Source organism: Anomaloglossus baeobatrachus, chromosome 6 (assembly GCF_048569485.1).
Source record: "Anomaloglossus baeobatrachus isolate aAnoBae1 chromosome 6, aAnoBae1.hap1, whole genome shotgun sequence".
In the NCBI taxonomy this organism is placed as follows: domain Eukaryota; kingdom Metazoa; phylum Chordata; class Amphibia; order Anura; family Aromobatidae; genus Anomaloglossus; species Anomaloglossus baeobatrachus.
In genome coordinates, this window is record NC_134358.1 from 335783163 (window position 1) to 335798298 (window position 15136).

Here is a 15136-nt window from a genome sequence, read left to right on the forward strand (position 1 = left end):
TCATCGTAACTGACTTGACTGGGCAAATAATCACATTCAATGGAATTTAGCACGTTGAACAGATGTTCTCTTCATAGATGGTACATCCATAAGGTTCATAAAATACAGACAAACGTCAAAAGAAACATCCAAAAATCCAATTTAATGTGGGGGGGGGGGGGGGGGGGGGAAGTGCAATTCAACAACTTATGTTAAATGTCATGACAACTTTGTAGTTATAAAAAGGACTGTTGGTTTCAGAGATTTTAATTTTCAAATTTAAAAGTCTGTACAGAAAGAAACCACTAAACACAGACATATTTACAAACAGTGGGAGCAAATAAAAATAATCCAATTTGTTTGTTTATCCCAAATAAAAAATACAATTATGAAAATATAGGCTTGATCAAACATTAAGGCTTCCACGGCATTTCAAGTCTACTAAAGTTCATCACGATCCCTTTTCAGTATAGTGTACCTATATTCACTTGGGGCTAATTTTTGAAAAGAACTCTCAGGAGGACTACTTGCAAAATCTTGACTTTGCTGGAGAAAAAAAGAAAATAAAAATGTTGAATTAATTATACCATTAAACCACAGGCAAATTGACGAAGTTATTATCTAAATTTTTCTGAGTATTGAACACACATTTGAGTATAAAGAGAAATAAATGATATTTAATTGTATATTATATACTGTATAATCTTTGGCCTTTTTAAGATGTCCGCGTTCGTGAACATAAAATTGATGCCAGAATGTCCACTGTTTTGGCCCATGCATCAGTTTTTAAGATAGGTGTTTTTCACATGTGGAAAAATAGAAAGCATATCCTATCTTTTGCAATATTAAATCACAGCCGGCACAGGAGCCATCTGTGTGCTATCTGATTTTACAAACTCATAGTCTTGCAATGGTGCTGTTCTCCTGTGATTCCAGTTAAGAACCCCCCCCCCCCCCCAAAAGAATGCATATAGGGATTTAAGCACAGACACACGGTCCACAAAAACCATGGACATGTGCCCTCAACTTATTTACTTACAGCATTGGGCCTGGTGATGTAGGAGACACAAGTAGCTCAGAAACAATTTATCTAATGCCAATGTATGTAAATGCTGTGGAATTAATAGCACTATGTAAATGAATATTATTATCTGCATCTCTCAAACATTGTTAGACAACTGCTGCTTTTGAGAAATATTGCTGCATTGTTCTTGTACCCCACTGCTTATTACAAAACACAGATTTTCTCTTTCAGTTTCAGGTTTCCTATTGCAAGGCAGTGAAATTAACAGTGCACAGTCACAGAGGTGGACTGGTGCATACAATAATGCAGTGCTGTATGTAACAGCAAGAGAATAAAAGGTGGCCACAAAATAACCTAATGTGTTTGGAGCCGATGCAGACTGACCCAGTAGACAGAGTTGGCTGAAAATTGGTATGTATGCTATTCAAGGCATGGGGAAATGGAGGGAATCTTTAAATTTTTTTTTATAACAAAACTCCCCACCAGGTGAAAAAAGTGGCGCTGTACAGTGGGCGAGTGGCCCAAAAAACCATGTGCCTATAATTGGAGATATGCTAGTCTGTGGAACAATTGTAATACCTGTTCAATATGACCAACATCATGCATGATCATGTTCATCCTATGCAGAACATGCTCGACGCTTGGGTGTAACATGTCTGGTGGGATGCTGCGCACGTCCAAAATTATGCGGTCTTTGAGGTCAGATAGGGTGTCGACATTTCCCGACATTTTCCTGATAAACACGGTCTTTAAAGTGTCCCCACCACCAGAAATCACAAGGATTAAGATTGGGCGAATGCGGTAGCCATGCGTTAGGGAAGGAGTGGCTAAAACTCCTGTCATCGGAAAAATGTGCATGCAAAACATTCTTCACATGATTTGCAATGTGAGGAGGTGCTCCATCATGCATGAAGGTGGTCGTCTGAAGACACTGCCTGTATTTGAGTTGCGGAACGACCACTGTTGCCAGCATGGTCTGGTATCACACTGCTGTCACGGAACAGGTAGCAACCCCAGTTGGCCTCATAAAAGAACGGTCCGAGGATAAATGATGAGGTGAAGCCACACCAAATGGTTACCTTTGGCGAATGCAGTGGTACTCCCTCGACTGCATGCGGATTTTCGGTGCCTCATATACGACAGTTTTATGTGCTCACTATTCAATTCAGGTAAAAATGTGCTTCGTCACATCACAGAACATTCTATGGCCAATTGCCATCCACTTCCACTCTCGCCAGAAACATGAATGCAAATGTCATGCGGGTATCATTGTCACGAGGACGACGTTGTTGATGGCTAATTTTGTACGGGTATGCCCACGAGACCTTTCGGAGAACTTTCTACACTGTGCTGTGCAGGAGCCCCAATTGCCTGGAAACACTGAGTGCACTGCTGTTCCCGGCAGAGTTGTTCATGCCCTGTTCCACGTCGGCAGTGGCAATGTCCTCCACAACCTCTCTGCTTACCGGTCGTCGGCGGCGGCCTGACTGAACACTCCGTAACCCTGTTGTCTCAAAACGTGTCATCTGTCTCAGCGAATTTACAGCCATTGGACTACTATGTGTGTGAAGGTCTTTCAAATGACGAAAGGCTCTCAGTACAGCTGTAACATTCCTGGCATTCTCATAAAACTGCACGATCCAGCAAAGAGACAGGCATCTTGCAGATTGAGTTGCAAGGAGCGCTCACTGTACAGCACCAATTTTCCACCTTGTGGGAAGTTTTGGTATAAATTTTAAGATGCCTTCTGTTTCCCCATACCAATTTTCAGCCAATTCTGTTCACTGGGTCAGTCTGCACACAGCTCAAAACACCTTAGATTATTTAATGGCGCCTTGTGTGTGTACATATGCAGTATATAGTATGTCTGTATATATGTGTGTATACATAATTACACACTATCACAAAAGTGAGTACACCCCTCACATTTGTGAAAATATTTTAGATATTTTCAAATATGACACTGATACAATATAAAAAGGTAGTCCGTGTACAGCCTGTATAACAGTGGAAATTAGGTGAGCCCTATGAAAAAGTCAGCAACAAAAGGGAGTACAACCATAAGTGAAAATGGTCAAATTGTGCCCAGTTATCCACTTTTCTCCCTGCTGTCATGTGACTCATTAGTGTTACAAGGTTTCAGGTGTGAATGGGGAACAGGTGTGTTACATTTGGTGCTATTGCTCACACACTCATGTTAGTCACTGGAAGTTCAGCATGGCACCTCATGACAAAGAATTTTCTGGGAATCTGAAAAGTATGGTTCTACATAAATATGACTTGGGCTAGAAGATTGCCAACACCCTAAAACTGAGCTGCAACATGATGACCAAGACCATTCAGAGGTTTAACAAGAGACCTTGCTATGGTCGACCAAAGAGGTTGAGTGCACGTGCTCAGCGTCATAATCAGAGGTTGTCTTTTAAAAAAAAAATAGATGTACGAGTTCTGCCAACAGAGATTTAAGGGGTGGGGGTCAGCCTGTCCATTCTCAGACCATACACTGCAGAGTGCATCAAGTTGGTTGGCATGAATGTCATCCCAGAAGGAAGCCTCTTCTAACGATTATGCACAAGAAAGCCCACATACAGTTTGCAGAAAGCAAGAAGACTATGGACTGGAACCAAGTGCTTTGATCGTCTAAAAAAAAGTTTATCTTGGGTTATCAGGTGGCAAGTCTGTGTTTTGCCTACAGTCAAGCATGGTGATGGGACTGTCATGGTCTGGGGACCTTCAGTTCATTGAGGGAACCATGAATGCCAACCTGCACTGTGAAATACTGAAGTGGAGCATGATCCCTTTCCTTTGGAAACTGGGCCGCAAACAAGACCCATGGACTTTCTTATAAATACAAAAAAAAAAAAGGTGGGGGGTAAAAGGTGCAAGACTGACCAGGTATGTTTCCAAACCTAACCCGTATTGAGTATCTGTGGGCTATCTTTAAATGGAAAGCAAAGAACACAGTCTAACATCCATCAGCTCTGTGATGTCAGCATGGAGGTGTGGAAAAGGATTCCAGTGGCTCCTGTGAAGCTCTAGTGAGCTCCATGCCAAAGAGAATTAAGGCTGCTTTCACACATCCGGCTTGAGCTCTGCGGCTCAATCCGGCTGTGCAAGCTATGCAACGGATGCGGTGAAAACACCGCATCCTTTGCATAAGTTTTTCCCATGCGGCCCGTCCGGTTTTTGCCGCTTGCGGCATGATACTGTGCATGCGCAGTGGCAAAAACCGCATGCGGCGGCCGGATGCGGTTTTTGCCGCATCCGGCCGCCATAGGCATGCATTGAAAAATGCGCCGCACTGGCCAAATGCGGCGCGATGCGTTTTTTTTTGTTGTACGAAAAAACGTGCTAGGCAGCGTTCCATCCGGCCGCCGCATCGGCTAAATCTGCCGCATGCGGCAAAAACCGGATGGAACGCAAGGCCTTGCGGCACAATGCGGCACTAAAGTCTATGCAGAAAAAACGCAACCGGCAGCAAAAAAAAAAACGGTTGCGATTTTCCTGCAAAGTGCCGGAGTGTGCCGCATTGCAGAAACCGGAGGTGTGAAAGCAGCCTTAAGATGGGGCTTGAAAATAATGGTGATCACACAAAATATTTCATTTTTACTTAGGGTGTACTCATTTTTGCCAACATTTTAGACATTAATGGATGTGTGCTGTTATTTAGAGGGCCCATCAACTTTACACTGTTAGACAAGCTGTACACTGACTAAATTGTATAAGGGGTCATATCTTTAGTCTTGTCTCATGAAAAAGTAAAAAACACAAACCACATTTTTGTAAATATTTTATTATATTTATATTACACATACACACAGTCATGACTGAAAGTGTTGGCACTCAAGATTGTTCCACAAATTGAAGTATTTGTCTTACAGTGCCTACAAGTAGTATTCAACCCCCTGCAGATTTAGCAGGTTTACACATTCGGAATTAACTTGGCATTGTGACATTTGGACTGTAGATCAGCCTGGAAGTGTGAAATGCACTGCAGCAAAAAAGAATGTTATTTCTTTTTTTATTTTTTTTTTTAAATTGTGAAAAGTTTATTCAGAGGGTCATTTATTATTCAACCCCTCAAACCACAAGAATTCTGTTTGGTTCCTCTAAAGTATTAAGAAGTATATCAGGCCCAAAGAACAATGAGCTTCACATGTTTGGATTAATTATCTCTTTTTCCATCCTTTTCTGACTAATTAAGACCCTCCCCAAACTTGTGAACAGCACTCATACTTGGTCAACATGGGAAAGACAAAGGAGCATTCCAAGGCCATCAGAGACAAGATCGTGGAGGGTCACAAGGCTGGCAAAGGGTACAAAACCCTTTCCAAGGAGTTGGGCCTACCTGTCGCCACTGTTGGGAGCATCATCCGGAAGTGGAAGGCTTATGGAACTACAGTTAGCCTTCCACGGCCTGGACAGCCTTTGAAAGTTTCCACCCGTGCCGAGGCCAGGTTTGTCCAAAGAGTCAAGGCTAACCCAAGGACAACAAGGAAGGAGCTCCGGGAAGATCTCATGGCAGTGGGGACATTGGTTTCAGTCAATACCATAAGTAACGTACTCCACCGCAATGGTCTCCATTCCAGACGAGCCCGTAAGGTACCTTTACTTTCAAAGCGTCATGTCAAGGCTCTTCTACAGTTTGCTCATGATCACTTGGAGGACTCAGACAGACTGGTTCAAGGTTCTCTGGTCTGATGAGACCAAGATCGAGATCTTTGGTGCCAACCACACACGTGACGTTTGGAGACTGGCTGGCACTGCATACGACCCCAAGAATACCATCCCTACAGTCAAGCATGATGGTGGCAGCATCATGCTGTGGGGCTGTTTCTCAGCCAAAGGGCCTGGCCATCTGGTCCGCATCCATGGGAAGATGGATAGCATGGCCTACCTGGAGATTTTGGCCAAGAACCTCCGCTCCTCCATCAAGGATCTTAAGATGGGTCGTCATTTCATCTTCCAACAAGACAACGACCCAAAGCACACAGCCAAGAAAACCAAGGCCTGGTTCAAGAGGGAAAAAAATCAAGGTGTTGCAGTGGCCTAGTCAGTCTCCTGACCTTAACCCAATTGAAAACTTGTGGAAGGAGCTCAAGATTAAAGTCCACATGAGACACCCAAAGAACCTAGATAACTTGGAGAAGATCTGCATGGAGGAGTGGGCCAAGATAACTCCAGAGACCTGTGCCGGCCTGATCAGGTCTTATAAAAGACGATTATTAGCTGTAATTGCAAACAAGGGTTATTCCACAAAATATTAAACCTAGGGGTTGAATAATAATTGACCCACACTTTTATGTTGAAAATTTATTAAAATTTAACTGAGCAACATAACTTGTTGGTTTGTAAGATTTATGCATCTGTTAATAAATCCTGCTCTTGTTTGAAGTTTGCAGGCTCTAACTTATTTGCATCTTATCAAACCTGCTAAATCTGCAGGGGGTTGAATACTACTTGTAGGCACTGTATATATATGTCATTTCCTTTGTGTCTATAACACAACAAAAAGTTGCAAATTGGACAAAATTTCACACAAAACCCTCAAAATAGGCTGGACAAAGTTGCTGGCACACAATAGCTACAGTCAAATATAGTGGAGGTTTAAACATGTTTTGTGGTTTTTTTGCTTCCTCTAGCACTAGGTGTTGAAGACATCACGAAATCTGAAGATTACCGAAGGATTTTGGGTTGCAATGTATTCCCCAGTGTCTGAAAGATGGGTTTGCATCTTAGGTCATGAAGGACAATGACACCAAGAAATGGATGGGAAAAAAAAAAAAAAAAGTTGGAGAGTTCTGAATAGAGATGAGCGAACCGGTCCCGGTTCGGCTCGAGGTCGGTTCGCCGAACGGAGGTCCCGTTCGAGTTCGGCTCGTCGAACGTTCGACGAACCGAACTCGAACTGCATAGGAAACAATGGCAGGCAATCACAAACACATAAAAACACCTAGAAAACACCCTCAAAAGGTGTCCAAAAGGTCACAAACAACTCACAACACAACACAAACACATGGGAAAGTGACAAGGACATATACTTATGGAAAAACAAAAGAGCTGGACAAGGAAAAAGAGGAGGAGACACAGATATAGGCATGGCACGCCCTTCTAAAGTCATGTAAAACACCGCAAGGTGACTCCAAGCGAAGTCTCCCTTTTTTCCAAAAATTGGGCCCCACACACACCCACCCATTCAGTGGCAGCACTTGTGCCCTAGTTGTACACTTCACAGCTAGATTTGCATCAAGCACATTCAAAAATACGCCATTCTTATCCGTCCCCAGGATGACACCGGGGTAGGTAGCAAAGTCTTTCCTGATCCCAGCTCTGTTCATCTTGGCTTCTTTTAAAAACAATGTAAGCAAGGGTTACTCCAAGCGGAGTCTCCCTTTTTTTCCAAAAATTGTGCCCCACACACACCCACCCATTCAGTGGCAGCACTTGTGCCCTAGTTGTACACTTCACAGCTAGATTTGCATCAAGCACATTCCAAATCCACAAGCATTTACTCTCCCCAGGATGACACAGGGGTTGTAAATTCCTTCTGGATCCATGACTTGTTCATTTTGATGAACGTCAGTCTGTCCACATTGTCACTGGACAGACGCGTGCGCTTATCTGTCAGCACACACCCAGCAGCACTGAAGACACGTTCAGAGACAACGCTGGCAGCTGGACACGACAAAATCTCCAAAGGTGTAAGTTGAGAGCTCTGGCCATTTTTCTAGGTTTGAAGCCCAAAAGGAGCAAGGCTCCATTTGCAAAGTCATGGCATCGATGTTCATTTGGAGATACTCCTGTATCATCCTCTCCAGCCGTTGACTATGTGTCAGACTTGTTGTCTCTGGTGGCCTTGCAAAGGAGGGTCTAAAAAAATTATGAAAAGATTCCATAAAATTGCTGTTACCAGCACCAGATACGGTCCTACTGGTACGTGTAGACTGTTGAAGATGACGAGACCGTCCCATGTTTGTCAAGTTACAACTGGGAGATTCACTCCCTGCACCTGCACGGTTGTTTGGTGGAAAAGCGGATCTAAGATCGAGTAACAGCTTCTGCTGATACTCCTGCATACGTGCGTCCCTTTCTATGGCTGGAATTATGTCACAAAATTTGGACTTGTACCGGGGATCTAATAGTGTGGCAAGCCAGTAGTCATCATCACTTCTAATTTTGACAATACGAGGGTCATGTTGGAGGTAGTGCAACAAGAAGGCACTCATGTGTCTTGCGCAGCCATGCGGACCAAGTCCACGCTGTGTTTGTGGCATAGAGGTGCTAACCGTTCTTTCTTCCTCTGACATCTCCCCCCAACCTCTTTCAACTGAAATTTGACCAAGGTCTCCCTCATCTGCTGAGTCTTCCATGTCCATGGACAGTTCGTCCTCCATTTCTTCATGTCCTCCTGCACCTTCCTCAACATCTCGCCTGCTACCATGCGCCCTTGTTGATCCCTGTCCCCCATGCTCCCATGCCTGGCGCCTTGGTGATGATGAACGTCTGGACCTTGGTGATGTTGTTGTGTCTTGCGCATATGAATCCTCCTGTAGTTCATCCCCTTCCTGTTGTCCCACCCCCTGACTCCGAATAGTGTTTAGCGTGTGCTCCAGCATGTAAATGACTGGAATTGTCATGCTGATAATGGCATTGTCAGCGCTAAACATATTCGTCGCCATGTCGAAACTGTGCAGAAGGGTGCATAGGTCCTTGATCTGAGACCACTCCATCAGGGTGATCTGCCCCACCTCTGCATCTCGTTGGCCCAGGCTATACGTCATGACGTATTGCACCAGGGCACGGCGGTGCTGCCACAGTCGCTGTAACATGTGGAGAGTTGAATTCCAGCGTGTCGCCACATCGCATTTCAGGCGATGAACCGGCAGGCCGAAAGACTTCTGGAGCGATGCAAGTCGCTCAGCTGCGGCGCTTGAACGGCGGAAGTGAGCAGACAGTTTTCGTGCCCTGTTCAGAAGGCCATCTAGGCCAGGATACTGTGTTAAAAATTGCTGCACGACAAGGTTCAACACGTGAGCCATACAAGGTACGTGTGTCACCTTGCCCAGGCGAAGGGCCGCACCCAGGTTTGCAGCATTGTCGCACACGGCCTTACCAGGCTGCAGGTTGAGTGGAGACAACCATTTATTAAACTCGGACCGCAGAGCTGACCACAACTCCTCAGCTGTGTGACTCTTATTCCCAAGACATGTCAAGCTAAAGACCGCCTGATGCCGTTGCGCTCTGCTGCCAGCATAGTAATGAGGGGTGCGTGATTCCTTCTGCGCAGTGAGAACGCTGGTGGCCTGACCAGGCAGGCTTGGGGCGGAGGTGGAGGACCCAGATGAGGTGGAGGATGCAGAAGCAGTGGCGGAACTTGGACAGACAGAGGATTGACACACAAGTCGTGGGGACGGCAAGACTTGTGCAGCAGACCCTTCACCATCTATCACCATAGTTACCCAGTGCCCAGTCAGCGACATGTAACGTCCCTGTCCATGCTTACTGGTCCAAGTATCGGTGGTGAAATGCACCCGTTCACACACAGAGTTTCTCAAGGAAGCGGTGATGTTGTGTGCGACATGCTGGTGTAGCGCGGGCACACCTTTCTTAGAGAAGTAGTGGCGACTAGGCATCTGGTACTGGGGCACAGTGACAGACATAAGGTCTCTAAAATCCTGTGTGTCCACTAGGCGGAAAGGCAGCATTTCTGTAGCCAACAGCTTACAGAGGGATAGAGTCAACCTCTTAGCTTTGTCATGGGTCGCAGGAAATGGCCTTTTATTTGTCCACATCTGAGGGACAGAGATCTGGCTGCTGTGTGTAGACGGTGTTGAGTAGGGTGTCCCTGGAAAAATGCAGGTTTGTGAGGAAAGTGCAGGCGGAGACATGATGTTGCCTTCATCCAAAGTTGGTGATATCGATGTCTGAGAGAGCTGTACACTCACTTGTTTCCCCTTCCAAAACAACTTACGACCTACCAAGCAAACTGTCTGTTGTGGTTACAGTGGTGGAAGTTGTGGGTGGAAAAACAGGTGTGACAGCTGTCCCCACAGTCCTAGAAGATGACGAGCGCGCGGATGCACTGGAAGGGGCAGGCGGTGGATGGTTCGCTCCGCTAGGCCGCATTGCAGCACGGTGAGCTTCCCACCAGGCCATATGATATTTATTCATGTGACGATTCATGGAAGAAGTTGTCAAACTGCTGAGGTTTTGACCTCTACTAAGAGAACCATGACAAATTTTACAGATCACATAATTTGGGCGATCTTTTTCTATGTCAAAAAAGGACCAGGCTAGGCAAGGCTTAGAGGCCATGGACCTGTTGATCCACCCCGAATAATGCTCAGAGGCAGAGTGGTGGCTGAGGATGCAGTTGTAGACGTGCTACCAGTACTCCGACTCTGTCCAGGAAGGCGCAAGGTAACTTCGTCATCAGTTGCATCCTCCTCCACCACCTCTGTTGACCTCCTCGAGTGCCTGACTGTGGGTTGACAGTAGGTGGGATCTAGAACTTCATCATCAATTGTTGTGTTTGCACTCCCCTCCCTCTCTGACCGAGCCTCTTCTTGCCCTGACCGAATATTTAAGTTGTCATCCCAATCGGGTATCTGAGTCTCATCTTCATCAGTATGTTCCTCATTGTCTATAACCACAGGTGTTACAGTTTGTGACAAAGGGTCAACATTATGCTCCGAAACTTGGTCCTCACGGCCTGAATCAGAGTCACAAAGGTTCTGGGCATCACTGCAGACCATTTCCTGTTCTGTACTCACTGTAGCTTGGGAGCAGACCTCTGATTCCCAGGCTATAGTGTGACTGAACAGCTCTGCAGACTCAGCCATCTCAGTTCCACCATACTGTGCAGGGCTGATGGAGACTTCAGAGCTGGGAGAAATCAAGTTTGATTGGGATGACAACTCAGAGGACTGGTGTTTTTTGGATGCGGTACTTGAAGTGGCTGAGAGGGCACTTGTTGGACCACTTGAGATCCATTCAAGCATTTTCCTTTTTTGCCCATCATCTACCTTTGTTCCTGTTGTTCGTGTCCGTAAAAAAGGGAGCACATCGGATTGTCCACGGTAAGTAGTAGACATCTTACTTTTGCTGGTAGATGGTCTATCTTCAGCAGATGATAATGGAGCTTTGCCACCTTCCCCACGGACAAAACCTTTTTTGCCTTTTCCACCACGCCTCTTCCCCTTTCCACCAGCATCTGTCATTTTGCCACTCATGTTGATTGCGACAAGATTGTGGACTGAAAATGTGGTAGTAAAAATTGAGAGGTGGTGTAGATTGCAGTGGTGGTCTAGCTTTATTAACAGCAGAATAATAAAGAATAAATATCCCTGACAATGCAACTACGGCCCTTAAACTGGCAGCAAAAATTGCTAGTATAATGGCTTAGTTATAATGAGTTGGAGTGTGCAATGCAGGCAGACGTGCTCTGCAAATGTCTTTGCACTAGTGGGACTATAGCAAAGTCCAATAGCCACGTTTAGGATGCCACTAGGTACACTGAGTGTTTGCTAGTATAATGGCTTAGTTATAATGAGTTGGAGTGTGCAGAGGACAGGAGGGTACAGTGCCAGGATTGTGGGGCTCTGGGTAGAGGAATGGAAGCCTGCCTTTCTATTCCCTCCTAATAGGGAAATGCAGGGAGGAAATCCCTGACCTTGGCTACACAGACGCTTTCGCTGTTTTCAGGACCTGTCACCTATGGCTCTGACCCTGCCGGTTTGAGCCCTTAAAAGGACTGCTAGAAAGTGCTCTCCCTAAGCTGTCCAGCGCTGTGTATGGAGCGCATACAGCTGTATCAGCGATAGGACAAAGGACAGAGCTGCGACAGTGATGTCTGACACCAAAGACGCAGAAGAGATAATGGCGTCCTGGAGGAAAATGTCCGGTTTTATAATGCAGGGACATGTGACATGGACATCCTATCACACATGCCGTTGCTTCTTTGGCTAAAAGTCCACTTAGCTGTGTGTGTGTCTGGGATTGGCTGACATGCTGGCCCGCCCCACTACACGCGCGCGCTTAGGGAAGGAAGACCAGGAAAAAAAAAAAAAAAATGGCGATCGCCATTATAGAAACAGCAGTGATCTGAAGGCGCTGTTCACGCACACTATACACTGAAATGTCATAATAGTGTGATTCACAGAGTGACTTACACTATTACAGCGGAAACCAAGCTAGGAATTAGCTGTTTTTTTGCTGCTAGAACCGTTCTCGAACGTTTCTAGAACTATCGAGCTTTTGCAAAAAGCTAGAGTTCTAGTTCCATCTAGAACAGGCCCCAAAATCACTCGAGCCTAGAACTGGAGAACCTCGAACCGCGAACCGCGCTCAACTCTAGTTCTGAAGTAGCCAGCATCAAAATCCCTTTGAATACCTGTGGACGACAGATCTTAAAATTGCTGTTGGGAGAAGGCACCTTCATATATGAGAGAAAAAGGAGAGTGGTCCAAAATTCCAGTTGAGAAGTGTAAGAAGCTTGTTGTTGGTTGTAGCAAGTGATTGATTGCAGTTATTTATTCCAAAAGGTGTGCAACCAAATATTATGTTGAGGGCACCAACAATTTTGCCTGTCCATTTATGTCCAGTTTGTCTTCTTTTGTGTTTTTCAAATACACACAAAAAAGAAAAACGTGTGTAATTGCACTAATTTTCTGGGAAAAATGCTTCATTTTTTTTCTACAATTTCAAGGGTGCCAACACTTTTAGCCATGAAAAGTATAATTTTTCGTCCAGAAAAGCGGGACAATTTTTCCTCACTAGTCGTCGGTGTGTTATCTGTATACAATCCATTTTATAGAACCATTTACAGACTCCCATCTTAGAGAATTGTAATGTATCCGTAAAAAGTGGATGCTATACTGGTGGTCTGGTTGGCATGAGTTTTTAAATCCCACAGTACAGATTTTACAGCAGGCCAAATACAAAAAAAATCTGAGATCTGCACCACCTCTTTAAATGGTTAGAGCGCAGCCCTTTTTATTTTTTATTCATGAGAGTGAACCCCAAGGATCCAACTGGAAGCAGCGTTTATGACCAATGTATACTGGCCTGTTCACACCATTTCTGCAGTGCAAATAGTGGGTTCTGCCCAAATCCCCTCTGGAGCCATACACCGCAATTAGATTTGAGCGCGTACCTAACTATTCATACTCGCTATACTTCTAATGAATACTGTCTAAGGCCTAAAACACACTTCCGCATAAAAAAACGTACGTGTCACAAGTTCCGTTTTTATGGGTGTTTCTCCGGTACGTATGACATCCGTGTGATGGCATATGCTAGCCGTGTGTGCGTGTGGAATGGCTGTGTATGCATACGTGTAATGTCCGTGTGAAATGTTCCATGTGTGATGCACAATGTAGTTGATACATGTCGGCTGACAGCAGACAGAGTTGCGTGATGAGAATGAACTCGGGTGAACTTCATCCGGCTTCATTGTCATACCGCGGCTCTGTCTGGGTGTCGCGTACTGATTAGCGGTCACCCGTAAAGGACTCACCGGTGACCACTAATCCCCTGAGTGACTGAAGTGAGCAAGCGCAATTAGCGCTGCTGTCACTCAGGCTACCCGCGGCCAGCTGGAGTCCTCTCCCCCCCCACCCCCCCGAGACCGTAACTCACCTGTGACTTAATCGCTGTCACACAGGCAACTTGCTGTCACAGGTGGAGGATCCAGCGGTGGCCGCGAGTAACCTCAGTGACAGCACAGTTGATCGCACGGCTCACCTCAGTTGCTGCGTGGAGCTGTCAGGAGCGGCGGAGTTCTTCTGCAGCTCCTGTCACCTTCATGTAGCAGAGTAGGAAGAGACACGGGACCTCCGTGGATTACGCCGGACATGGATGGGTTTTTGGGGCTTAATAAATTGGTGAACGAGGGTATTTGTTATTGTTTTTTATTGCAAATAAAGGATTTTTCATTGTGTGTGTTTATTAACTTTAAATTACAGGTTAATCATTGGGGGGGTCTCAAACACGCCTGCAATGATTAATCTAGGAATTAGTGGCAGCTATGGGTTGCTGCCATTGACTCCTTATTACCCAGATTGCCAACGCACCAGGGCAAAATCGGGAAGAGCCGGGTAGAGTTCCAGAACTATCGCATCTAATGGATGCGGCAATTCTGGGCAGCTGCTGGCTGATATTTTTAGGCTGTGGGGCTCCCCATCCTGAGAACACCAGCCTTCAGCCGTATGGCTTTACTCTGGCTGGTATCAAAATTGGGGGGGACCGCAAGTAGTTTTTTTTTTTTATTTATTTATTTTACTGCACAGTATAGACCTGCCCACCGGCGGCTGTGATTGGTTGCAGTAAGACAGCTGTCACTCAGCGTGTGGGCGTGTCTAACTGCAACCAATCATAGGTGCCTGTGGGTGGAGGAAGCAGGAAATACGAAATTGATTAGTGAGCGGCCGGCTTTTTCAAATTAATTGAAGCCGCGTATCTTTGGAACAGCTGTTCTTCGCCGCGCTGATGATTGGGGGTCGGTGAGTATGCGACAGGGGAAGATACAGACCGTGCGCAAAAGGGATGATGACAGAACAGCAGAAAAAAAAAAAGGTAAGTAGACTGTCATTTAACAACAAAAAAAACCACACCGTTCGTTTAAAAACGCACACGGACGGTACGTGCTGAACGCGGACATGCCAAGTGTGCCGTCCGTGCAGGCACGGACCCATTGACTTTAGCGGTTCCGTGCCTGCGTGCTGACAGCCAAATACGGACATGTCGGCTGCGTGGGAAAACGCACACGTGTACTAACCACACAGACACACGTTCCGAGTGATTTTGTGTGTGTGTACCATCTACCATAGAGCAAAATTGGTCAACGTGTCTCAGTGTCTCCGGTACGTGCAAAAAGGTACCAAACACATACCAAACACGTACCGGAGGCACGGATGTGTGTTGAAGGCCTAATACTGGCATATTCATTCCAAATAGCATGTGGAATACAAGTCAATAAGGAATACTCGCAATGTAACGAGTATTCCCTAGTATACGAGTAATAGAAGAATTACCGTAAATATTTTTCAGTTTTACCACTTCAACAAAAACTTAAAAAGAAAAAAAAGTTTTTGTTTATTTTTGTGTGTTGCCATATTCTGAGAGATGTACTTT

General features: G+C 45.4%; 1 protein-coding gene across 1 annotated transcript in view; it reads right to left on the reverse strand.

Annotated features, from left to right (window-relative positions):
- Window positions 1-208: 208 nt before the first annotated feature.
- The window catches only part of ERP44 (endoplasmic reticulum protein 44), a 183735-nt gene continuing 168807 nt past the window's right edge, over window positions 209-15136 (reverse strand). Inside the window, exon 11 of the mRNA XM_075316113.1 lies at window positions 209-525. Within this exon, the coding sequence (XP_075172228.1) occupies window positions 421-525 (105 nt within the window). The 3' untranslated portion in view covers window positions 209-420. The remainder of the gene's footprint in view (window positions 526-15136) is intronic.